The 26,846-nt window shown below is 44.0% G+C and overlaps 1 protein-coding gene across 1 annotated transcript in view; it reads right to left on the bottom strand.

Moving 5' to 3' along the window:
• Positions 1–20,397, bottom strand: part of TMC6 (transmembrane channel like 6) — a 32,749-nt gene extending 12,352 nt beyond the window's left edge. The window contains exons 1-12 of the mRNA XM_081936792.1: positions 20,257–20,397; positions 18,734–18,858; positions 15,162–15,284; positions 14,858–15,016; positions 12,550–12,655; positions 12,303–12,396; positions 11,173–11,427; positions 9,593–9,786; positions 7,950–8,094; positions 6,001–6,153; positions 2,984–3,156; positions 1,724–1,805 (exon numbers count right to left, since the gene is read on the bottom strand). Of these exons, the coding sequence (XP_081792918.1) occupies positions 1,724–1,805; positions 2,984–3,156; positions 6,001–6,153; positions 7,950–8,094; positions 9,593–9,786; positions 11,173–11,427; positions 12,303–12,396; positions 12,550–12,655; positions 14,858–15,016; positions 15,162–15,284; positions 18,734–18,858; positions 20,257–20,312 (1,665 nt within the window). The 5' untranslated portion in view covers positions 20,313–20,397. The remainder of the gene's footprint in view (positions 1–1,723; positions 1,806–2,983; positions 3,157–6,000; positions 6,154–7,949; positions 8,095–9,592; positions 9,787–11,172; positions 11,428–12,302; positions 12,397–12,549; positions 12,656–14,857; positions 15,017–15,161; positions 15,285–18,733; positions 18,859–20,256) is intronic.
• Positions 20,398–26,846: the final 6,449 nt, after the last annotated feature.

Here is a 26,846-nt window from a genome sequence, read left to right as displayed (position 1 = left end):
GCTTGGTGGTCATGTGACCGGGTGGGCGTGGCTGCACAACTGATTCACACACAATGTAAAAGCAGCAGGACTTCACAAAAAATGTCCCCTGCAATAAGCAGGAACCTCACAGAGTCACAGAGAGCTCAAAAACAAACTGTCACACTTTACACAAAAACAACACAAAAGCTACACAACATGCAAAAACAGCTGTACTTCACACAAAAAGGCCCCTTGCAACAAGCAGGAGCCTCACAGACAATCAGGCACAGCTGATTGTTGCACAGCTGATCAGTAGTAAAAAAATGCTTTTAAAAAGTTTTTTAAAAGTTCCAATGATCAGCTGTGCGACAATCAGCTGTGCTGAACAATTGTCGGACTTTTTAAAAAACTTTTGCTACTGGTTCGGGCAAACTGTAGCATTTTTTACTACCGGTTCAGGCGAACTGCCCTGAACTGGTAGCATTTCACCCCTGCTATAGTCTATGCAAAAGAAACAAACAACCAGCCCAAAAGAGAACAAAAACACTCCAGCACCTCTCCACCAGTATCAGCACCCAGGTCATAGATTAACTCCAAGGTTAACTTCAGACCAACAATCAACAAACTGACAAAGAGCCATCAGTAAACAGCCCAATTGAAGAATCTCTAAGACCACCCACGCCCAAACAGACAGGCAAGACACCAGAATATAAACTGACAGCAAGCAGCCCTGCTTACTAGCACTGATGATGTTACCTAGTTAGTGTAATGAAACGTCTGCCAGAAAACAAGCAAGCTCAGGGAGCCCCAAGGACCCCTCATATGGGAAGTCTCAGTGGCAACACTGTACCACCGGGTATCTATTACTACAGCACTTACAATGTAAATGTCTCCTTCGCTGCAATAATACAGGAGTCCTCAGATACCTCTCCCCGACATGCAAACACTCACAAACCTAGTAAAATGTACTTGAACCCCATGATGCAATACTGAATCTGCTCCTTCACTCTTTCCAGAGCTTTGTGCCCATCAACTTCTCTCTTATCGGAAACATCAACTCACCAAGCCCATCAGAGCAGAGCCCCTCCCTGCCACGCAGAAACAATTTTATAGGCCTGGGAATAAATGTCTCGCCTTGGAAAAATCAGGAACGCCATTTGGAATACTGTACTAGCAAGTCTGGGTTGTAGTCTTAAAAACTCAGGAGTCTTTTTTTCCTCCATAAGTTTAATAAATGCTACAGAACTGGCCGAATTGAAGGTGGGAGTTTGGCCATTTCCCAATCCTTTTTGTTGCGCCCTCCAGCTGCATGGCAAATTTGGGAAGCCTGATTACCAAAAACTAGTAAAACACAGAAAATTGTATTCTCAGTGCCCACAAAGAAGGAAAAAAGGAAACGTCTGCTTCTGCCCACATGGGGAGGGGGGTGCCTGCCCAATTCATATCCTCAACCCACTCACCACTGCCTATGACCCAAGAGAAAAGCCACACGTAGTCCGGATGACCAGTCTTATTCCATGGGAAAAGCTACTCACTGGAGAACCCTTCATGTTCTTAAAGGCCCTTTCTCTCTTCGTAACTGGCAATCACGGGTTGTCGTTCTGGTACAACCCACACTGGATTGACCAAGAGAAAAGCTCTTTTGTTCCACAATTCCTAAAACCATTGATCGGTGGTTGGCCTAATGTCAGAGGGGGAGAGCCACGAACCCTTTTCGAACTGTTCCAGGAACAGTCTTGAGTTACTTCAGATCTGAACTGACCTGAATCTCTGAAGATGTCACTTTCCAACTCAGCCAATGGTAGGACAGGAGGCCCAAGATGACCATCTTGAGAATTAAATTCCTGGGGGGGGGGGAGAAATAAAATTATTGCCTAAGAAAAGAAGAGTTTGCTTTCAGATCAGAGGAATCACCATCGGGTATCCTCTCTGCCTGCTTCTCTTGCCTCCCTCCAGCTGACACCTGGAGCAAGGAAGACCTCTTTTATCCCGCATTGCAGTGGCGGGATTCAGCCAGTTCGCACCTATTCGGGAGAACCGGTTGTTAACTTTCCAAGCAGTTTGGAGAACTGTTTGTTGGAAGAAATCTCTTTTTGTTTTTTTCCCACTTTACAGGGTTAAGGGTTCCTGCAAAAAAGGCAGGAAGGAAACATTGTGGTGTTGCTTCTAGCCTAATTTTATTTCCCTGCTTACAGAAGATGCCTCTCCGGTTAACCTTTATTACATTGTAACAGCTAAGGCAAAGCGCCCATCGACCTGAGTGAGGTTGAGTTGGCCATGCCCACACGGTCACATGACCACTGAGCCACGCCTACCCAGCTGGTCATTGGGGCAGAAAACCGGTTGTTAAATTATTTGAATCCCACCACTGTCGCATTGGTACAAGGAGGCAGAGTGTGGGCAGAACAAGAAGAGGGAAGCAGATTAAGCCCCAGGTGCCTCCTCTTTTCTAGCCACACAGTAAAAACAAAGGTACAATGAGCCGTGGGGGTGCAGTGGTAAGAGCGCAGTACTGCAGGCTACTTCTGCTGATCCCCGGCTGCCAGCAGTTTGGCAGATCGAATCCCACCAGGCTCAAGGTTGACTCAGCCTTCCATCCTTCCGAGGTGGGGAAAAGAGGACCCAGATTGTTTGGGGGCAATATCCTGTCTCTGTAAATCACTTAGAGAGGGCTGTAAAGCGGTATATAAGTCTAAGTGCTATTGCTATTGCTACAAATGGCTCTTTCTATTACAAAATTATGTATACCATGATTTAGCTCATTTCTGCAAGCACAGCTCGGTCACACACACACACAAACACACACACACACACACACACGGTCCTATCACGTGCTTCTGGCTGGAGTGCATAAATTGATGGGGAATGGAATAGAAAGGCATTGAGGGCTGGGCTCTTCCTGTGCAGTACTGCTGGTGGAAATGGCTTTCAAGTCCCCTTTATAAACGGTTAATAATATTGCAACAATGGGATGGGGTTGATCCTGCATTTCAGGCTGTGAGATTTTTTTTATTTTTATTACCTGCTAATGGCAACGTACACCTCCAGGACTGGAGATTCCTGTTTCTCCCATGCAGCCAGGAGGTTGTAAAAATACGGCATAAGCAAGTTAATGAGTGACACAACCAGAGGCAGGGCCAGGAGCAACAACTCTTTCCCAGCATGGTTGTTTTTCAAAAACTCCTCACGCAGAACCTAAGGAGAAAATCATTCACATGCATTTACATTCCACTTCTTCACTAGGAAACCAAGACAGCATAGAAAGAGTTTTCCCTGATGCTATTATCCTTTATCTGCATCCCATCTTTATTATTTTCACAAATAATAATGCAATGCAGCGGGAGCTGCATTGGCTGCCGATTTGCTTCCGGGTGTAATTCGAGGTGCTTGTTGTCACCTTTAAAGCCCTTCATGGCTTGGGACCAGGTTATCTGAAGGACCGTCTCTTGCTGATCACATCTACTCGACCCATTAGAACAGAGAGGCAGGGAATGCTGCAGGTTGCATCCCCGAGGGAGATACACCTGGTGTGACCCAGAAGAAGGGCCTTCTCCATTGTGGCTCCTCTCTGGAACATTATTCCCCCAGAGATTAGAATGGCCCCCACTCTAATGCTCTTCCAGAAGGCGCTGAAGACCTGGTTCTGCCACCAGGCCTGGGGAAGCCAGAGCGGAATGGAGCCCATTAAATGGCTCCTGTTATCGGCAGGTCGCTGGGGGGTGGGGGTGATTTTATTATATTAATTTATCTGATTCTTTTAGATTAGTTTGATTGTTTTTTTAATGTGGTTTTAAATTAAGTAAGCTGCCTTGAGTCGCCATGAGCGAATTGGCAGCAATATAAATTAAATAAATAAATAAACAATTCACTCACTCAAGACAGCCAATATATGCAACTCACTTTCTTCCTCCTAATTTCCCCACAACTCTGTGAGATGAATTGGGCTGAGAATGATTGATTGGCCCAAGATCACCTAGACCAGTGATGGCGAACCTTTCTTGGCTCACGTGCCAAAAGTGGGAGGAGCGCAGGGGGGTTCGTGCACAGGTGTGTCACATCCATAATGCTTTGCGCACAACCCCAGCAAGCATGCACGCACAACCGGCGCCCTCACCCATTTTTGGTGTGGGATTTTTTTGCCCTCCCCAGGCTCCAGAGGCTTTATAGGAGTCTGGGGAGGGCGAAAACAGCCTCCCCGCCCTCCCCGGAGGCCCTCCAGAGGCTTCAGGAGTTTCCCTGAAGCCTCCAGAGTGCAAAAAACTGCCCCTACGGGCAAACCGGGAATTCGGGGATAGACTTCCGGTTTGTCCATAGGGCTGTTTTTCATCTTCCGGAGCCTTCAGGGGCCTTCAGGAGGCTTTCCTGAAGGCTCCGGAGGGCAAAAAACAACCCTACGAGCAAACTGGAAGTCACTTCTGGGTTGCTCGTAGGGCTGGTTTTAGCCCTCCGGAGTCTTCAGGAAAGCCTCCTGAGGGCTAAAACCAGCCCTACGAGCAAACCAGAAGTACGTTCCTGAATTTTCGGTTTGCCCGTAGGACCGGTTTTTCACACTCTGGAGCCTTCAAGGAAGCCTCCAGAGGGCGAAAAATGGCCTCAAAAGGCTGAAATCAGCTAGCCAGTGTACACATGCGCACTGGCTAGCTGACAGGGCAATGCCTCACGTGCCCTGACAAATGGCTCCATGTGCCACCTGTGGCATGCATGCCATAGGTTCGCCATCATGGACCTAGACGGCTTTTATGGCTAAGGTGGGACTTGAACTCACAATCTCCTGCTTTCTAGCCCGGCGCCTTAACTATTAGACCAAACTAGCTTTCCCACAACTACACTGTAAGCAAATTTGGATAGGCTAAGACGATTGGCTCAATGTCACCCAATGAGGTCCATGATTGAGCAGAGACTTGACATACGGTTACCCTGGTCCAAGACCAACATCTTAATCAGTGCATCTTTCTGCCTGGCTATGAAATGCCCAAAGAATGCATGAAACCACTAAGAAAACCAGCACATCCACATTCAGTGCTAATGGAACTGTTGGTATGGAATATGGAGAGTTTCCCTCAAACTGAGCTTTCGCTCAAGTTCCTGTAGACAAGTTGGGCCATTGTAATTAGTTAGCAGAGTGTGTGCAATAATTCCATGGTGACTGGAGAACTACTGTTTGTTTGAAACAGACATCTTGGAAAAGGAGCTTCTTTCACTGCAGTTAAGAGGGCTGAGGAGGGCCTGGAGGAACGTTGTCCATGGGGTCACGATGGGTCGGATATGACTTCGCAACTAACAACAACAAAGATGGCTGATGGTAGCTCAATGTACTTGCCCCCAATTATATTTCTGCTGAAACTAAGAGTTTAATTTCATTCACAAGAATGGTTATTTTATAGAAGCCAGATTGGTCATTATTGGTCACCCCAGTGTGTTTGTTCTGTATAGTTACATTTCCCATCGGGCAAAGCAAGCATGAAATGTTGGCTGTTTATGATGGGAACAATAAAACAATATGCCAGGAGAATGCAAGCTTGGGAAAGATCACTCTATTAACCACCCTGACCTACGCTCTATTTGCATCAATTTATTTTCTTCGTTGAGGTATACATTAGCTTTTTAATCTGTCCAATAATAGCTTTCGGACCATAAACATTGTTATTAATTTTTTTCCTTTAGTTCAATTGTGTCTTATTTTTGGATAAGTCCCTGCAGATTTTTTTGGGCAAGATTTTCTGATAGGTGCCTATGGCAATATATAAATGCATGAATCCAAGACTTACTGCTACTGGTATAAGTGCCCTGAGCAGTAGCATCTCCCAGGAAGGATAAAAACAGGCTAGACAGCAGTTGCAGCTATGCGAATGAAGCCCTGTTCCTTTGCACGTGCCTGCTGCAACCGCCATCTTTTCCTGTTTTGACTTCCCTTTCTCAGAGGCTCCTGCCACTCCTGAGCCTTGAATTATTGTATGAGCCCAGAAAATGATCATTCTCCTGATTCTCTCCCAGGAAGCAGGAGCAAGTATCTGAACAGAAATCCTATTTCTCACATACCTGGTGTACATATTCAGAAAAGTAGTGTATACCAATGGCAGTGCCTGCAACAGTGCTCAGCGACATAGTCCAGGTCACCAGCAAGATTACGAGTTCCTGAAGTTTCTTAGAAAAGCTTAAACAGGATTCCAGCCTCTGCTCAGCCAGACACTCCTGGGAAAAAAAGATAGGAAAAACAGGATACAGATACAGATACAGAGAGAGAGAGAAAGAGAAAGAGAGAGAGAGAGAGGAGGTAGAGAGAGAGAGGAGGTAGAGAGGAGAGAGAAGCAGAGAGAGAATGAGAGAGAGAGAAGGAATGAGAGAGAGAGGAGGGAAAGAGAGAGAGGAGGGGGAGAGAGAGAAAGAGCTCCGTTCATGATTAAAAGGGATTAAGTATGTGACTCAATAATGAAAGTGTAACAGTACAGTTATATCTTACACATAAGTAGATTCTCAATGAATGAGAAGTCAGCACTGATTTTCAGAAAGGAAATCTCTGGAGAACCACTAGAGCCTTAAAAGTGAACTGTGGGCTTTAAATGGGAATGTGGTGTAAACAAAAAGAGGCCATTACAGGAAAAGACAAGCTTCAGGCGAATTATATTGAAACCTCCAAGGAACATAATATCTTATCTTGGATGCAATCTACATCTCTCTATTAATGCCCAGTACTATGACTCTGAGAAGGCTTTGCCACTGAGCATGCATAAGCCAGGTTTCCTACTCTGTGTCCAAATCCACTCTCCTGTCGCTAAACCGATAGGATGGGAAATTTTTGTCGTTGCTGTCGTTGGTATGAGGATCAAATATCCTTGGAGTATAATCTCGTCAGTGACCTATCAGTAGCAATTGCACCCCTTCTCCCGCTCTCAACCTGCCAAGGAAGGGGCAGATATCTCCTTGCCAAAGGACTGATCTGACTGCTTGCAGAGGCCAAAAGCTGTAAATTGCTCACTACGCCTCAATCAAGAGACACACTGCTACATACAAGCCGCTGCGTTTTTCTTTTGTCCCCCCTGTAAAATGCACTACACGTATTTATTTCTTGCAGATAGAATCCCTTTGAACTCACTGTATGTATGTAGTATGAACTGGTTGAGACAGGGAACATCATATGTTCAGGGCAGAAGGTTTGATTCTTGTTCACTAAAATGCCCTGTATCATGAGGGGCAATGAACATTTTAGGAACCACATGGGATGGTACTATTGCTAGCATAGTGGAGGTAGTTAGCCATAAGGGAAAGAAGAAAATAGCTCAAACATTCACCTAATTTGAAACCCTGTAAGCATTCAGCCAAAGAATATAATGGAAAGTTGGGATTATTCCCCTTCTTTTGCACACTAGGGCTGTAGCAACAGGCAGGATGTCAGTCAGAATTCACAGCTGCTGGTAACCTACTTGCAGAAACATTAGTGAAAATGAAGATTTGGATGTATTCAGCATGAAAAGGCTGCACCAGAGGTGGTATTCAGCAGGTTCTGACCAGTTCTGGAGAACCGGTAGCGGAAATTTTGAGTAGTTTGGAGAACCGGTAAACATCACCTCTGACTGATCCCGCCCCCATCTATTCTCTGCCTCCTGAGTCCCAGCTGATCAGGAGGAAATGGGGATTTTGCAGTAACCTTCCCCTGGAGTGGGGAGGGAATGGGGATTTTACGGTATCCTTCCCTGGAGTGGGGTGGGAATATGTGACTTGGTGGGCATGGCTTGGTGGGCGTGGCAGGGGAAGGATACTGTAAAATCTCCAAGCCACACAATGCCTACCAAGCCAGGTCCACAGAACCAGTAGTAAAAATTTTTGAGTCTCACCACTGGGCTGCACCATTTCTTTCAAATGCACTCTCAAGTAACCCTGTGACATCTCATTTCTATTCTCCATTTCGCTAACACTGGAGATTTTATTTCCCAGTTGGTTTAGTTCTTGCATTTTCACAGACTACACAGCTCTGTTCAGCACTTACGTACCTTCAGATGTGTGCGAATGTTCTCACTTTGCAGTTGGACTGAGCGTTTCTGAATCACTTTGTAATCCCAGGAACAGAAGACTTTAACTGCCAGGTTAGTTGATGCACTGCCTACACGATAACTCTCCCCAAAGGAGTGAGACACACTGTGAGGAGGGGGGAAAAAGCCATCGGTATCTGCTGGTTAGACAAGCAACCGTTTTAAACTGTTCTCCAAGGAAGAGCCTCTGTGGTCACTCTGTTAGCTGCAAGCATGGAATTAACTGTGTGGTTGAAAGATTGGCAGGGCTACAGGCAAATTTCACTGTATTTCATAGGCAGGTATGTAAGATTGTAGATAAGCTTAATATTATAAATATGAGTAAAGTGCCTGAAGGAAGATTTTTAAGAGCACTGGGAAAGCTATAATGGGAATAATGTTATTCCTATTAATAACAGGAATAACGTTAGAGCAGGGGCGTCAAACTCAATTTCATTGAGGGGCACATCAGGGTTGTGTTTGACCTCGGGGGCCAGAGTGGGCGTGGCCAGGGTAGGCATGGCCAGCTCGACGTCATTCATGTTGGGGGCACCTGGGGCGGCTTGAACACTCTGCCAGAGAAAACAGGCTCCTGAGCTCCAGTTTCGGCTGCGATGGCCTACTGCCAGCAAAAACGGAGCTTGAAAGGACCCATGTGCGGCCCGTCTGAGCTCCATTTTCACTGGCAGAGCACCGTGGGCCAGTCCTTTACTGTTTCCAGGGCTGCCCCGTGGGCCAGATCTAAGCATCCCACGGGGCCTTCAGTTTGACACCCCTGCGTTAGAATATTTGATATCAAACCATTTCTTGGGGGGGAAATGACATTTTGAAAATGATGAATATCAAGTTATTTAATTATTTAAACCCGTTTTTAGTGATCATATTAAGAAGTTTGAAATTGTTTTGAAACAATTTACAATTTTGTTGTTGTTAGTTGCGGAGTCATGTCCAACCCATTATGACCCCATGGACAACGTTCCTTCAGGCCTTCCTGTCCTCTATCATCCCCTGGAGTCCCTTTAAGCTCATGCTTATTGCTTCAGTGACTCCATCCAGCCACCTCATTCTCTGTCGCCCCCTTCTTCTTTTGCCCTCAATCTTTCCCAGCATTAGGCCCTTCTCCAGTGAGTCCTTCCTTCTCATTTGGTGACCAAAGTACAATATTTATGTTCAAATAATGTAATTGTAAATTACACAAGATTGGCAATATAATCCTATGTTGCAGAAATAAGACCCCCTCACAAGTTCAGTGAGGCTAATTCATGAGTAACCATCTCTTTTGTTTTCTTGCAATCCTGTATGTACTGATATCAGTCTGATTCCACTAAGATGTCCCACAATCCTTTGCTCTTGGTCCAGATGACCAGGACTCTCAAAATACAAAAGTCTAGGTGAGCGGCAGAGCTTCCTCTCCCTGGTGCTGAGAATCACAGTCAAGAAAAATAAATATTGATAGGTAGGAGGAAACCACTTGGGATGACGTATAAAAATAATGTTTATTTAAATCCTACCTGAAAGGGATGCAAATGCACAATTAATGCATTTAGGAAGACTGGTCTTATCCCAGGCAGAAAAGAAAGGATTAACTGGGCTCTTATGCAAAGGGAAGCTAGTAGGCATCTCACCTGTAGATCAAGAGAAAGCAGATTCCAAAGAAGGCGCTTCCAGTAACAAAGAGGTAAGCCAGAGGCATATTGTAGGACATCTGGCTATGAGTGTGTTGCCTGTAATGGGTGCTATTAGCCTCAGAAGCATCAGGGGCATTCAGTGTGAAATTACTGTAGTAGCCATAATACATCACTGTGTGACTGAAGTAGCCCTGTGAAGAAAATACAATATTGTCAATCCTTTGGAGGGTTATCCTTTCCCGAAGAAGATGGCACTGGCTGCAACCATCCTGAAATATTTCACTCTTTATTAAAAGCCACAGATTATTCGTGGAAATGGTCTTATACTGACACCAAAATCACACAGAAGTAACCTATAACCCGTGGACTATTCCAAACATTACAGGTAGCCCTCGACTTAGGATTGTAATGGAGCCTGCACATTCCATTCCTAACCCGAGGATTTGTGAGAGTGAATCTCGTACCTTGAACTGGATCACTCCCTCCTTTCGCCCACACATTCGCTAATAGAATGCATGGTTCGTTAAGTGCACATGAGGCATTTCACGGTGGGGAGGATGGCCATGTGATGGAACAGGTCACCACCCAAGGCCTCCCCGGCCCATTGAAATACCTCATGCTCCGCACAACCTGTCGCGCTGGGTCACTTACCAGGCGAAGATCTGGCAAGCAGTCTCCCAGCCTCTCAGCTGCGTGCTCCCCTCTGCAGCTCCGTTTAGGCCTGCGCAGATCTCGCCCGGCACATTGCAGGCTGAAATGGAACTCCGGAGGGGCAGATCCACCACTCCATTTGGGCCTCCAGAGGCCTTCCCCAGCACATTGCAGGCCAAAATGGAGCTTAGATGCTCCATTTCGGCCTCGGCAGGTCTTACCTAGCACGTTGCCAAAGGCAGCTTCGGAGAGGTGGATTTGGAGGCCTGAACGGAGCGTTGGATCTGCCCTTCTGGACCTCCATTTCGGCCTGCAATGTGCAGGATGAATGTTGCCAAGGCTCTGTGGTTGTTTGTAAGGGCGAACAACTACCCTGGTGCTACAAGATTCGTAGTTTTGGGACTTTTTCATAAACACTAGGGGGCGCTTATCGTGTAACTTCGAACATTCACTACGGGGACATTCTTAACCCGGGATTACCTGTATTCTTTCGTTTCTGGAACAAGTTCAGGTTACCGGAGTATAGACTACAAGTAGAAGCACTGATAGTGAACAGGCATCTATCAACCATCCAGACATGTTGCTACAGACTCAATAGGTGTGTAGTTTACTATGGCAATCTAATCTGTTAGATTGGCAAGCAAAAGTTTGACTCTGGTAGAAGGTTATGGACTGAAAGGCAAGGCAAAATTGATAGGCACCAATAGCTTATATTTTTTCCATTCTGTCTCATAGTGTCTCATAGAGCCAGGCTTTATCTGGATTTTTAAACCATCTTTTCTAAGGGCTAAGCAAACATTTCTACTGTGCAATTGAACGGATTAAAGGGAAATATGTCACTACAGATACTCAAAACTGCTGGTGATACACTCTGTTAAGAAATTATATTAGTAAAGGGAAAGCTATTGGATTTCAGGAATACTCACTGCTCCAGTTAAGAGATCAGATCCTGCGAACGCCACACTGTTGGGCATGGCAGAAGGGAAAGCAGCCTGCACGACAACTACAAAGACCAGCAGGATCAAGAACATAAAGAGATTGAAGAAGAGCAACGTCCTAAGGAATAGGAAATAGGAGAGGATGCTAGAGCCAAAGCGGCCACTGATCTTCTTGAGGGAATAATGCCAGGGCTGGAGAATAGGAATGAAGGACAGCAGATTGTACCAAAAATTCCGGAAGCCCTGCAAGAAAAATGGATACAGCTTCAGATGAAAACATAACAGGACGATGTCCCTGGAGTAACTATCCAATCCCCTTTATTCGACAGAAAATAACAGTATAGTCCAACGTGTATCAGAAACATCTTTCCCCAGCCTTCATTTATGAGAAACTCTCTCGGTCTTCTTAGGCAGAAAAAAGGATTGCAATTACTTACTTGAAGGAGTACTGCAAAAAAATTAAATGTTTGAAACAACGTTTAGCACAATGGAAAAGTGTGCTAATTGACTTTTTTTTCAAGCCCAGGACACTATTAGCAAAAATCATTAAAATAAATGGAAAGAGAAGTCTTCCAGGAACTCAGACTGTAAAACTCATGTTAAAAGGAGTGCCATACTTCTTCTCTTTTTTGTGCTATAAAAATGTTGCTGAGCAGAAGGATTTGCAGCTTCCGCTAAAATGAAGAAACATCCCATGTCTCAAAGTAGGAATTATTTCTATTTGTCTGGCAATTTTTGTTTCTTGGCAAGAAGACCACAGCAGCCTCCTTTCCTATTTTCCCAAAAGCTCTAGCCTATTTTCCTAAGCCGGTTTGAACCAAAAGCCACTTTTCCCATCCTGTTCACCAGAATTTGGCAAACAGCAACCCCCCTGCTTCATATTCAATGTAGTGACCTAGAAAGATCCTCCTAAAATTTGCTAATGCCTTCTTGATAAGTATATCAAGAATTGACAAAAAAAAAACACCTTCCAGAGTACTTTTCCCAACTCTTTGAATAGTCACAAATTTCACAGAAAGACTCCAGTGAAAGTTTCCTTTCTCATAGTGTGAGAAAGACACTGAGTCCACTTATTTCTCAACTACCACAATAAAAGTCAAGTGGGGAACATGGCTTACTATTAGGATGTGGTACTTAATCCAGCTGCAGTAAGACAAGTGACCCGTTGTCTTGGGTTTCCTCAAGGTGCCTGAATGCCCACTTGAATCATGTCTGTAAAAGAGGGGAGGGGGGAAAGAGAGGTTGGGGGGTGGATAAACTTAAACTGTGGCCAAAGTTGTTTTTGGGAGGAAGAGCTGTGAGGTAAATTCTCTCCTCCCAAAGCAGTTTATGACCCGAACACTAACAAAGATTAAAGGCACTCACTTGAGTCTGCGCTTCTCAGCCAAGCTTAGAGGCATCATTTGCAGCATGTGATTGCGTTGATGTACTGGCAGGTTCTGGAGTTCTTTGACCAACAAAATACACTTGGCTATGGAGGAAATGCAGAGGTGAGGCCGGAGGTCAGGCAGCCCAAACTGCATCTCCAGTGCAAACATTTGGATTACAGAAAGGAAAAGGATGCTTTCCTTCTTCCACTTTTAATTAGGATCATACCTTTTTTCTTTAAAGGCATAGGAAGGTTAAAAAAACAACAACCACCTTCTCTACTAAAAGCAAGCGTATTGTGGCCTTTCATGGCAAAGCTGACCAAGAAAAGAACCTTGACAAAGTCATCTTTACAGGTTAAATAGGGAGCAAGAGTACTCCCACTCTCAGGTCTTCTGGAAGTGTACATTTTATTTATTTATTTGTTTGTTTGTTTGTTTGTTTATGACAACAAGTACAAGGAAGCAAGTATCTGTATAGGCATAGACATGGACACATGAAAATATAGCACAAATAAATGGATATAAATAAGCAAAACATAGCCTTAAATAAATGAGTACATAAACATATACATAAATGGGGACAGTAGGACAGAGACGGTAGGCAGGCTGGTGCGCTTATGCATGCCCCCTTAAGGACCTCTTAAGAAATATGTAAGGTCCACAGAAGACAGTTTCAGGTAAAAGGTTTTGTGGGTTAGAGCAGTGGTTCTCAACCTGTGGGTCGGGACCCCTTTGGGGGTCAAACGACCCTTTCACAGGGGTCACCTAAGACCATCGGAAAACACATATCTTCGACGGTCTTAGGAACCGAGACACCAATTTTATGGTTGGGGGTCACCACAACATAAGGAACTGTATTAAAGGGTCACGGCATTGGGAAGGTTGAGAACCACTGGGTTAGAGGAACTAACAATGGGATCAGGTAGAGTGTTCCAGACATTTACTACTCTATTGCTGAAGTCATTTTTCCTGCAATCAAGATTAGAGCGGATTACCTTTAGTTTGTATCTATTGATCGCCCTTGTGTTATTGCAGTTGAAGTAAAAGTAATCATTAACAGGTAGGACATTGTTCCATCTCTTTCAATGAGGAATATTATAATGGCCTCCCCCGAATCACGTTTGACTCTTCAGGACTTCATGGATACATTCCTAGTTTTCCTCTCCAGGAATACGTCGCTCTCTAGCATTTTCCCATCTAAGTCCCAATCAGGTCAAACCCTGCTTGGGTTTGCAAAATCAGTCAAAGATGACTAGCTGATCCACCGAGCAGGACACGTTGTAACACGTCATCATTATTTTGTGAGAAGCACTGAGAGATTACAATGCCTGGATGGCTGGATTACATACTGAAAATGATCAAGATGATTTCTTTATGATAAGGAAAATCCATGGGGAGTGCAGTGATTAGAATGCAGTATTGCAGGCTAATTCTGCTGTCTGCCAGGAATTCAATCCTGACCGGCTCAAGCCTTTCATCCTTCCGAGGTCAATAAAATGAAGTCCAGGTTGTTGGGGGCAATATCTGACTCTGCAAATTGCTTAGAGAGTGCTGTAATCTACTGTGAAGCGGTATATAAGTATTGTGGTCCGCCAGCAGCCTGCAGCAGAGTCGGACAGCGAGGAGGTTGGGGAGGAACATGGGCCAGTCCTGGAGTCTGGGGAAGGCTCGGATGAGGGTTCTGTGTATCCCTCCAGAGCCTCCAGAGTCGGACATCAGCGAGGCAGAGGAACAGGGGGAGCCTGTTCCCAGTACACACATACACAGCTGCCAGAAGGCAAGAACAGTTAAGACAAAAGGAATGACTCAGAAGTAAGGCTTAGAGGTGATTGGCACCTCCCATAGGACATAAAGGAGGAGCAAAGGCACGTGAGCCTTTGCAGGAAGCAACTTTGTTCGTTCTGGTCCGTTTAAATTCTGAAGCTCCTCTTTTACTCTTTGCTCCATGTGGCCTTGCAAGCTAATTGCCAATTAGGTCTTTGGCAGCGTTTCAAAGGAGATAAAAGTGGGTGCTTATCAGCCTTATCCCAAAAGACTTTGGCAGACTTCTGTTGGACTCTTTACAAACTATTTGTGACTCATTAAGGGCTGTGAACATAATTCATAGCCGTTGAAATAAAAAAAGGTTTTTTTGGACTGTGTGCTTTTTACTGTATCAGGAAGCCTAGGTCAGAACAATACGTCTAAGTGCTATTGCTATTGCTACTCATAATAACTGCACAATAAGTTAAATATACACTTCTATTTTTCTTGCACTACTTTTCTGCTTAACAGGCATCTTCCTCCTCTTTTAGTCAACTTACGGTCTTCTTCTCTGTAGCTGGAATCCAACTCTAGAGACAGCTGTCGAAAACTAGGCCGTGCAGAACGGGATACTTCCTGGAGAGGGGCACGGCTGCTCCGACGCCGTCGTCTGGCAGTGCGGTTGCAATACTGGGACAGTATGGCTCCTCTGCTGCGCCCTGCAAACGAAAGGGAAGACCATCACTACGGAGGGAAGAAAAGGATCATCTTCTGTGCTAATCCCCACATTTCCCATGCCCTATCCTGAAATTCTTCTTCATCAAAAGAAGTAGACCGGGGCTACAGGGGAGCATCACAACTCACCAATAGTCCGGCTTGGCATATTGGCAAGGATGCGCAATGTGGTGGAAGAGTAATCAGGGTGCTCCATCAGCTGTGCATTTGGGTTCCAAGTTCCAGTCGGATCTGATGGATGAACCAGATTTTCTGGGGGAAAAGAAAAGTCCTCGATACAACCTCTCTGCATTGCCAAGTTGCTATGAATTGTCTTGTCAAAACTGGAATCTCCACATCCTCCCTTTTGCACCCCTAAATGAGCATGTTTTTTTCCCCCTAACATTTTACAACTTAAGACATTCATTCTAAATTCATTTCACTATTTCCTACAGCGAAAATATTTATTATATGACAGGTGGACTGAGTCACTCCCTGTCGTTTACAGGACAGAAATCTTTGTGCCGATACAGTTGTGTCCAGGCAGTTGTGTTCCAGAAAAAACAAAAGACTCCAAATCCAAGCTTTACAAATAACAGAATAATGAAATGCTCAAAATCAGCTCTAAAGCAACAGTAGGTAAAGTTCTAAGCAAGCACTTAGACTTATATACCGCGTCATAGTGCTTTACAGCACTCTCTGGGCAGTTTACAATGTCAATATATTGTCCCCAACAATCTGAGTCTCATTTTACCGACCTCGGAAGGATGGAAGGCTGAGTCAACCTTGAGCCCTGTCAGAATCAAACTCCCACCTGTGGGCAGAGTTAGCCTGCAATACTGCATTTTAACCACTGCCCCACCATGGCTCAAAATACAACATAGCAGGAGAAAAATTAAGTGCAGGACCTCTAATTCTGATCAACGTTTTATATGAATCACACAAATGAGTTGTTTTGAAGCGGAGGAAAATAATATTCTTAGCTTTTGATTGGGAGGAGAATAACGTCCTAACACTTTCATAATGGACATATGAATTATTTAAGTTCTGTTTCAGGTGTTTGAATGCAGCTGCCCCATTAAATGAACCACTGAAATGCAGTTAGAGGTTTCTCAGGTCTTCTTCCGCATAGTCTGCTGACCATGGCAGGAAGATGCCTTGGGGATTTCAGGAAGACATGGGCAAAAGACGTGGTCTTTAGCCAGTGGAACAGATTGCCTCCAGAAGTTGTGGGTCACTGGAAGATTTTAAGAAGAGATTGGACAGCCATTCATCTGGGGGGGGGGGGAAATGTGCGGGGGCGGGGAGCATGTGAGGACACACACATGCGCAGGAGCAAGGAGCATGCATAAGGGGGCGCATTGTATTTTGGGGGTTTGCACTTGCACTTTGGGCACAGGGTCTCGGAAAGGTTAGCCATCACTGGCATAGGGTCTCCTGCCTGAGAAGGAGATTGATGCCTTCCAATTCTGTTATTCTATATTTCTCATCACCCTTGTAATTGCAAATGGTCACTAAATGAGGCAGTTACTAAACAAGGGCTATTTATAGTTTCTCTCTTCCATCAACAATTTGTTCTGCGGCAGAAGATTAAAGATACAATTTTGTGCCATAACGTTGCATGCCAACCTCCTCCACTGGCAAATAATCCTTTAATGCTACCCTGCAAAATATTCTCAGTAAAATGTATTCATGCCCTGGCTTGATCCAGGTCTCTCAGTGAGCCACTGGGTCCTAAAGGACAGAAAAAGAGAATAAGCAGAGTTTTCTGTATTAGCTGAGTTCTTCCTGGGTGGTAGGGTCCCGGGGGCGAGGGGTGGCAGGGGAGAAAGCCTCTGGAGCCTGGGGAGGGCGAAAAATGGGTCCACAATGCCATCGTGTGCCAAAAGCGGGGGGGAAGGCAGGGGGTTGCACGCGCATGCATGGGGGGTGGGCACACATGCACACGACCCCCCCTGCTTTTGGCACATGATAGCAGAAAGGTTAGCCATCACTGCCCTATAGCCTTGGTTCTTGCTCACTCGGATTCCACATCTTAGTTAGTTCTCTAGTTTTGATCTGACCTATCACTCTCTATAGCCATGATGGCGAACCTATGGCACACGTGCCAGAGGTGGCAAGCAGAGCCCTCTTTCTGGGCACGTGCACCATCACAGCTGCTCTTCTGGTTTCCGGTGCGCACATGAGCACTGGCCAGCTGGTCTTTGGGTTTCCAGCACTCTGATGCTCCAGTGCGCACCTGTGCATGCGCATACCAGTTGGGGCACTCACTGCTCTAGAAGCCCACCTCTATCTCCAATGCAGTGGTGGGTTCTGGATCCCGTCACAACCGGTACATTACGACGGGGCCGGGCGTCCACCTTGGGCACGCGCGCTACGCACGCACCTGCATGCCACCACCTGCGACGCTCCAGCTGCTTGGCGGAGGTTGCACAGGTGCCATTTGCAGCGCGTGAATGCGCAAATGGCCTGCCTGCTTAAAAAGAGGTAAGGAACGAGGGTGGGCCCAACGGAAACATCGTTCCGGTATGGTGGCAGCTGCTCCCAGCTGGCACCAGTACCCCCATACCGGGGTTTAGAACCCAGCATCCACCACTGCTCCAATGCCCTTTCAGTTATCTTATTTAGTATCAGGTTAATCTTGTGAAAGAGGTCATTATTATTATTACTCCAAATTGAAATCCATGCTGGCTATAAACGTATTGTGGAGCTTTCACTGCTTCTGAAGCCAATCTTCCATACAGGATGGTTGTGAGAATAAAATGAGATCATGCATTTCTTTTTCATCCTACTTTTTACTGTCAACAGGGTTGTTAAACATAGTTAAGATGCCAAATATTTTTTGTTTAGCTGTAGGTGCTGGCTATACAGAGAGACAATGATTGAAAAAAAAATGCTTTCTAGAAACATTTCCTCATCCACATTTTGTTAAGTTATGTAGGAGGTTAGCACACACACACACCTGCTCTCCTAGAAAAATGAAATATCCTGGGAAATATTGAAAAGGCAGAATATTACATTTTCCTGGGTCAGAAATGGAGAAGCATGTTTTTAGGCAGGAAGCAGACTCACTCTTCCTAGCCCCCACCTTTGTCAATGGGCCATTAAAAAAGCCTGGGCCAGTCTATTCTATATAACAAAGATCTCCCTTCAGCTCCAGGGTGACGGGATTAAGGAACGATAGTATTAGCCCTTTATCCATCTCACCACAAGACACCTGGGATGAAGCAATGCTCAACCAAACTTGGACTCAAAGCACAGCCTAGAGAGTTGCCCCTGCATGGCCCCATGGGAGTCTGGCAACCAATCATAATACAAACTCAAGATCAAAGGCCAGAGAGGACATAAAACCAGGAACTTTCAGCATCTCTGCCTCTTTTCTTCTTCACCCAACATCTGGAAGCATGTGGTTCCCCCTTTTCTGTTCAGGAGCTCAAGCCATGTGGTCCTGTTCACCATTAAAGCATCTTTCCGAGCAGCTTCCATGTTTCCAGTATCTTTTTCTCCACTTGGAACTGAACCCAGAAGTTAAAAGCTTCCAACAGTTAAAAGCTGTAACATCAGGTCGCACAGCTTTTCACATTTTTCTTTGATGAAAAATCAGGAAATACCACTTAAAAGTTACACATCGTTCTCCTTCAACCCAACTATTTACCTACAAATTGAATATCCTTGATAATCACCAGGAAGTGTCCGTGCTATATAGACGTGGCTTGTCTCACCTTTGCTCCTGTTAGTCAAATCTTGCATCTCCACCAACTCTTGCTCAGCCAAACTGCTCTGCTCCTTAATTAGCTGGTGGAAGGAATCATGTACGGCCCCTTCATCATATGGGCTTGGATCTTGGCTGTGGGGAACAGAGAACCAGTCTGCCCAACTATTTAATGAACAGGATCCCTAAAACAACAGCCTCTAACATCTCACCAAATTCACATGGGATTCAGTTAGCAGTTGGGAATAGGTAGTGACTAAACGGAAGGAGGCAGAACATATTGGAACATTACAGTTCTTATAGCAAATCATGACAGAGTCTAAGACGCAGACAGAAGACATAACAACCACGTGATCGAACATGGTTTGCAAAGGCTTCCCCTCAGGGCCTTCAGAGCATTATGTAAGCATCTACTAATGGGCACCCAGGAGATCTACATAATGAGAGTGAAACCAAAGCCTTATATGTTTAAACAATAAACTACAAACAAATAACGAAGTCTTGATTATTACACCTTGGAAAGTCGTGTTGTAAGGTAGAGATTAATCTCGGCATCCTATCTTTTAGCGCTCTAGTAATTGCATTTTATTGTTCCATTTTTATTTCTAATTTAATTAAACTGTTAACATATTTACATCCGAATTCTGTAAATCCTTATTACACAGCTGTATACTGTTCTGGTATGTTCTGTCCTAAGTCTGGGGAAATAATGATTATCTACCAATCTAATATTGAGGTAGAATCAATCAATTCCTGTCTCTTCCAGGATTTGTAATATATGAATCCTGTACTTTTGATATCTCTGGCTAAAATTCTACTAATGGTAATTTGCAGATCTTAGTACCATATGGTGCAATAATGTACAAAACATGTTTCATATGTCTTAAGATCAGATCTAAGGCTGCGATACTCAAAACATTTAGAAGCAATGACTAATATTTTCCTAACACTGTAAACTATTCTGAGAATAACTGATACCACGGTAGGGCAATTTATGCACCACCCACTCATTCCCAAGGATTTACATTGGATATTATAAATAGTCCTGATAGTACAGAATTTTTGTAGCTCAGGATTGAACTGACTTCCCATATGAGGGGTCCTTGGTGCTCTCTAAGCTTAGTGTTTTTTTTTTTGCAAACATTTCATTACCAAACTAGGTAACATCATCAGTGCATATAAATAGTCCATCAACTTTTTTTCCCCAATGTTGATAATGATTTATATTTGTTACTGGGAACTCCTCTCTCCAGCTTTCATAAACAGACAACAGAACACCATGCTTATGCTAACAAGAATTCTACTTTTAGTATTCTTGACAATTCAATATAGAAAAAGAAAAGTCTTATTTTCAGGCTTTTGAAAAGTAGTTTTGCTTTGAAACCAATACATGCTAATTTTCAGCTTTGTACATAATTTGGAAGAACTCTCACCATCTGATGACATGCTTTCCTTTTCTAAGGCAGGAATGAATACAGTTCCCATATACTTTTTAAAAATGTGCCTCTTTTTTTTTTAAAGAACCACACTCACCTGGCAGGGTCTCCATTCTCAAAGTCCTGAAAGGTGAAAGTCACCGTGTGGGACATTTTGATAAATGCACTCCACAAGTAATTTGCTCGCCTCTGCACTTTTCAGTTCCACCACATTGCCAAATGCAGGTTACAGAAAGAATCAATGTCACACGGAGCTGGTTCCATTGAGACGATTCAGGCTCCCCATCTTCTAACAAATGGCTCAGACTGTGGTCTAATATCTGGTGTCTTCTTATTCCCTCTCGAGATCGAAGAACGGCAGGCCACAAAACGTTCAAGCCTACACGCCATAAAGAACACAACTTGAAAGACACAGAGCTGCTGTACTGGGGTCTCCCGCCTCCTCCCACTACAAGATTTAGAAAAGTGTGTATCGCAAGAGCTGGCTGGTCCGCTGTGAGCAAATCACACAAAAAGGAAGGAAAACAAGGTCGAGACAAAGGCTGCAATTCAGACAATGCAAATACAGCTGCTGGCGCTCAAACTTCGTAATTCCCTGACTTACGGTAGGAAAGCAAATCATTTCTGCAAAGGAAAGCGGAAGCTCCCTTGCACTTACCTGCAGGTGCATTTCTGTCCTTCACTACCAGAAAACATAACATAAAGTTTCTCTTGATTGTCTCAATCCTTGTCAAGCATCCCGGCTGTCACTAAGGGAGATAAGTAACTCTGCATTTCAATACTCCAGGATGGACTAGGCTTCCAAGGGTTAGTAAAGCCCAGTTCCTGCATTCCTGAGAGGAGAATGTGAGCGAACACCAGCAATGAAGCAACCAAGCTTCCTGCCTGACAGGAAGTTTGTTTCTACCACTGACTGTGCAGGTTCAGAGGGCTAACACTCTCAACAGGGCATGAGAAGAATGAAGAAAGGAAGCGAGGTTGTTGCCTATGAAAGATAAAAAAACGGAGCATCCTGTCAGGGGTTAACACTAGGAAACTGTCTGGCTGCTTCCCTGGTTCAGCTCAACAAGAGTTGCAACACGCGTTTACTGTATGCAGAAAGGTATTTTGTTTTTCTGTAAAAGACGCCAGTACTTTGCTATACTGATAGCAAAGAACTTCATGGCGTATTTGCTTTTTGAAATTATAAACTTGTGGTTGACGTATAAGGTCACTATTACATACTCTATTCCTGGGGAAGTGATTAAGTAATTATCTTGACCAGGACAGCTCTTGACTGGAGGGGGAAAAAAACCCACTTCTGCTTCTCAGTCTGAACTCTCTCACATTATGTATCATTCCCTTTCAGAAAGGTTCCATACTGTGGCTGTTCAGATGTCTGGATTTTTGGAGATCTTAGGACCTTGTCATGCAGGGTGGGGCAAAATAAAACTTCACTAAAATGGCAAGAAAAAGACAGCAGCAAACCAGCCTTGACCTGTTTTAATTTTTTAAAAAATGTGATTTTAAGTGGAGCTTGCAACAATATGTTGCATATTTTTTATCTTCTGATACAAGGACAAGGATGGTCGAACATGGACTATATCAGACGTCTTTGTTACAGCCTGATAAAGACAGAATCCAAACGTCTGAAGGAACTCAAGAGTGCTGTGAAACACAAATCCTTGAGCCTTCTTACAGTATGTATTCTCACCTCCCCGCTTGCAAAAATTGGAAGCCTGGCTCCAGCTTAGTCTCCAGCTTCAGGGCAAAGATTGTTGTGAAATAGCAGCTTTCAGGGCTTTGTACAGCTTTAATCTTTTCCTGACCCCAAAATACAAAAGGGGCAAACAAAGCTAGAGAGAGAGTCACGGCTTTGGGGAACTATGGGTGTGGCAACAAATGAACAGTTGCTGGAAATTTAGCTTATCTAACAGCTGCTGTTTTAATATTTTCAGAAAATCCTGAAGCCTGAGCTACTACCATATTTCCCCGAAAATAAGACAGGGTCTTATTTTCTTTTGACCCCCCCAAAATAAGCACTTGGCCTTATTTTCGGGGACGTCTTATTATTTTTGAGGTGCAGGAGGCAGCGAGCATTGTCACCTCATGGCTGCTGCTGTGTTGCAATATTTTGGGGCTGGGTTTATTTTCAGGGGAAGGCTTTATTTTAGCATATGCGCTCAAAAGCCCGATTGAGCTTATTACGCAGGGAGGTCTTATTTTCAGGAAAACAGGGTACCTGATATTCCACACTTTAACATATTGGGCATCAGCTAGGCAACCTTTGTCATCCTTGCTAAACAAATGAAGCAGCAGCAAAACTCTGGGACTTTATTTCTTTCCTGGAGTTGATGGCTCTCCGAGTCCTCTTGTATGAAGGAAAGCATCCAGTACAGAATGAGCCAACAGGAATTTCCCCACTGGCTAGGGAATTCTGGGAGTTGAAGTCTACAAATCTTAAAGTTGCCAAGGCTGAACACCCTGCTCTATATGGAATGTCTTTTCACATCTGGGAAATGGCAGGGACAACATCCCTGCTCATCTCTCGAAGCAAGAAAAGCATCCCTTTCTTAACAGAATAACAGAGTTGGAAGGGACCTTGGAGGACTTCTAGTCCAACCCCCTGCTCAGGCAGGAAACCCTACCATTTCAGACAAAATGGTTGTTCAATCTCTTCTTAAAAACTTCCAACGTTGGAGCATCCATAACTTCTGGAGGCAAGTTGTTCCACTAATTAATTGTTCTCACTGTCAAGACATTTCTTAGTTTTAGGTTGCTTCTCTCCTTGATTGGTTTTCATCTATTGCTTCTTGTTCTGCCTTCAGATGCTTTGGAGAATAGGTTGAGAATAATTCTTTTTGGTTCTTTGTGGCAACCAGTTAAGATATTGGAACACTCTTCATGACGAAGGAAAACAATTCCCTCCAATAACTAGTTCTGACAGGAAGAAAGACTTGGGGAGAATGAATTGTCTCTCCACAAATTTTGGTTTGCCAGGATGTTTGGGGAACAGAAAGACTAACAGACCAGATGAGATAGGTATATTCCTGTCCAAACCATTAATCATCTCCACTTTTTTATTTTCCTAGCTATCAGCTAGTTTATTCTCTGTTATGACCTCCTTGAGTTTTTCTGACAAACATCTTGGTCAATGTTTCTCATTGTTAGCAACTTTAAGATGAGTGGATTTCCACTCCCAGGATTCCCCAGCCACCATACTGGGTAGGGATTTCTTTGGAGTTTGAGCCCTCACTTGATTGGTGGTTTCACTTAACCAAAGATTCAGCATACTCTGGTACCGTTTTTTCTGCAATGTTCCATGGCACTGCCTTTAGCTTGTTCCCAACCCATGAGTGAGACAGTCTTAAGTCACCTTTGGCTGTACTTGGTTAAATTAGTACTTTTCTGCTTATTATGACACTGCCAGGGGCAGTCTGTATAGTTTTCTGCTGAGTCAAGGATGTCCAGGAGCACTTCAACTCAACACTAATAGCAATAGAGAAAATCCTTTCTTAAAAAAAATCATATGCACCTCCCTCAATGGTGCCACTCACCATTTTTATTTAACAGCTTTTATGCAAACCCAGTTGCAGCTGGATACTGGCACTTTTCTTTGCAGCACATCAATTTCCATGTATTGTTTTAAATTAAGTAGGATATAAACCAATAGTGAAATCTAATTTTTTGGGCCACCGGTTCTGTGGGCGTGGCTTCGTAGGGGGTTCATGTGACTGGGTGGGCCTGGCCAACTTTTTTTTCACTTTTTAAAGCATTTGGTCCCTACCTATTTGCCCAAACCTGCAGGGAAAAAAATGCATTAAAAAGAAAAAAAGTTTCCCACGATCGCGCGGCTCACAGCTGAGCTACACGCTCCTCGGAAGCTTTTTTTTTTTTACTACCGGTTTGCAGAACCATCGCTACCAGTTCGGCCGAACCAGGAGGATTTCACTCCTGGTATAAACAAATTGTCAGATCGATAGGGAACCTGGAGGGTGCCAAGGGAGATGCCTACTTCTGCTCTAAAACACTTCATGTTTGATATGAGCAGCGCTGGGTTCTTCTTTTTTATGAAAGTTCAATTTATAACCCGTTACCCCAGCAGACCCATTATGCAGATTAGCATGACATAGGGATTACACATAAATGTCAACCTTTATGTTCTTTCACTTCTACAGAATGCAAGGAGCCAGCTGCCGCGTAAATGATATGCATGAAATGCATTGGCTTGCCCGTCATGGCTGCCCGCCTTTCCAATGACTTAGAAGCCTTTTGTCCTGCTTTGGCACCAATTCAACTGAATAGCAAAACTTTATCACAGTCTACTTTCTTCAGTCTGATTTGGAGGATATCTACTCAGGTGGCCCTTGATCTGCACAATAATAATAATAATCTGTACTTTCCCCATTTCAATAGTATCTATTTTTTTGAGGGGTTGTATTCAAGTAGTCTTGCCATGCGTATATATCATACTTTATAGGAGGCATAGTCCTCCACCCATCCTCCAATTTGCTAGTAAGCCACACTGTTTTCTGTCTTTGAAACCCAGACTGGATTGATTGCTCAGTTGAGAAACAAACTACAACTTACGATTTTTGGCAGCATTTACACCAGTTGATGTAGCCCAAATTTCAATGAATTTTGGATCGTTTATTGGTAGCCACACAGGGGAAGAATTTATAATTGGCACGGTCACTGCTGAGTTCTAAGGAGCCAATCAGGATTTGTCCAGCCAGCCCATTGGCCTAGGGTCATTCTCTCTTTCATGTGTGTATCAGTGGTGGGATTCAAAAAATTCAAAACTTTTTACTACCAGTTCTGTGGACCTGGCTTGGTAGGCGTTGTGTGGCTTGGAGATTTGCAGTATCCTTCCCCTGCCACGCCCACCAAGCCATGCCCACCAAGTCACATATTCCCACCCCACTCCAGGGAAGGATACCGTAAAATCCCCATTTCCTCCTCACTCCAGGGGAAGGTTACTGCAAAATCTCCATTCCCTCCCGATCAGCTGGGACTCGGGAGGAAGAGAATAGATGGGGGCAGGATCAGTCAGAGATTATATTTACCGGTTCTCAAACTTTCCACTACCGGTTCTCCAGAACTGGTCAGAACCTGCTGAATACCATCTCTGGTGTACATACGCACATAACAAAAATAGAGTGCAGGTACAAGAGAATGAGTTAAGAGAAACTAAACATCTTGTTCAGACAGATTATGTTTTCATAAATTTATTCCACAGTGCATATATTGTGTGGTGAAACAAAAATGTTTCAACTCCCGTTCAGTTCTATATTTTTGCAAGTATTCTATGGTATTACCCAGAGGAATTCATAATCATACAGCACAATTGCAGGGGAAAGGAGAGAACTGGATAAGAAGGGGCAAACGTTAACACCCAACAAACTGGCTTCCAGCAGAAAGCTGGGAAATGACCTCGCTGGAGGTTGTCTCTTCTTAATTTCTGCCAATTTCTCTGGCAGCTCAGTGCTATATCCATCAAAGATAAACGTAGGGGAAAAAGGGTGTATCTGTAATGCATTTGGTAGCTCATTCCTCAAAATAAAAATTACAGCCTGATTACTTACCAACACAAGGCTATCCAAAGGCCACCTTAGCTCCTGAAATCTGTCATAGACCCAAAGTAAAACACTGTCTCCGTCAAGAGCATCCTATTCCACTGGCTGATGGCAATCCTCCTTTACATTCTCTCATTCATGCAGCTTAGAAAGAATGGGCAGGCTGCATAACCAAGGGTTTTTGCTCCCACTGTGCCAAGCAGTCCAGGCTGCTGTCTCATCTTCCACCCTCCCTTTTCTCCGGGCATATTCTTGGCAGCCACCTCCTTAAAATGAGCTGACTGATACATCGGGGCATCCCAAAAGGGCTAAGAAAGAAAAATCATTTTTCCAACAACTACTTGTGTTCCTATTGAAGATCTCAGCCTACTTATCTAGCAGCCAAGATTATTACAATTACTGGTGTTTAAACCTGATCAGGACCTTAGCGTTTTTAAATTTTTCTTCAAAAATGCTCCTCTGGAGGGAACGATGAAAAAAGTGAAGCAAACCTAATCCTACAAAACATACTTATTCCGAAAGGCGACAGGCTCATTTTCTATTATAAGTACATTTTAAAGTCCAGGAATGTCAGTGCTGGGGATTCTGCAGAGTTTTACATCCCCTCCTCCCCCCATCATAATAGACCTACAAGATCTATATTTAGCAAGAAGCACCACTTCTTTTTGAACTTCTTACTGGGAGTAAATTATGCAGTATGTGGGCTGCAATAAGTGATATTTTATCATAAAGAAGCAGCCCCCGTTTTCCCAGGGAGACCTGCATGTTAAAATCTTGCCTCTTTTGATTTACCTCTACATTATAGCTACTGCTTCTATTGCCCCTTTCAGATTTTCAAAAGGTAGAAAAGGTGTACTGTTTTTAAAACCCAAACCCTGCCTGATTTGAATCCAATACCTCAGGATCCTACAATTAAATAATTGATTTCAAGATTCTCTCCGGGACAAATAGCAAATACTTTTGTGTTTGTGTTTGTTTGGGGCTTGGAATGTATTGGAAAGAAAGCAAACGCATTTTAGTGCATTTATTTATATTACACTTAGTCTGCTTTATGTTCGGCCCCTCCAGGACAAGGACTTCACATTTCTACAAGCAGCTTCGTGGGTGTGAGAAAGAAACCCGGAGGTCATTT

Source organism: Natrix helvetica, assembly GCF_964273705.1.
Source record: "Natrix helvetica genome assembly, chromosome: 1".
Taxonomy (NCBI): domain Eukaryota; kingdom Metazoa; phylum Chordata; class Lepidosauria; order Squamata; family Natricidae; genus Natrix; species Natrix helvetica.
This window is presented reverse-complemented; position numbering and strand designations above follow the sequence as displayed.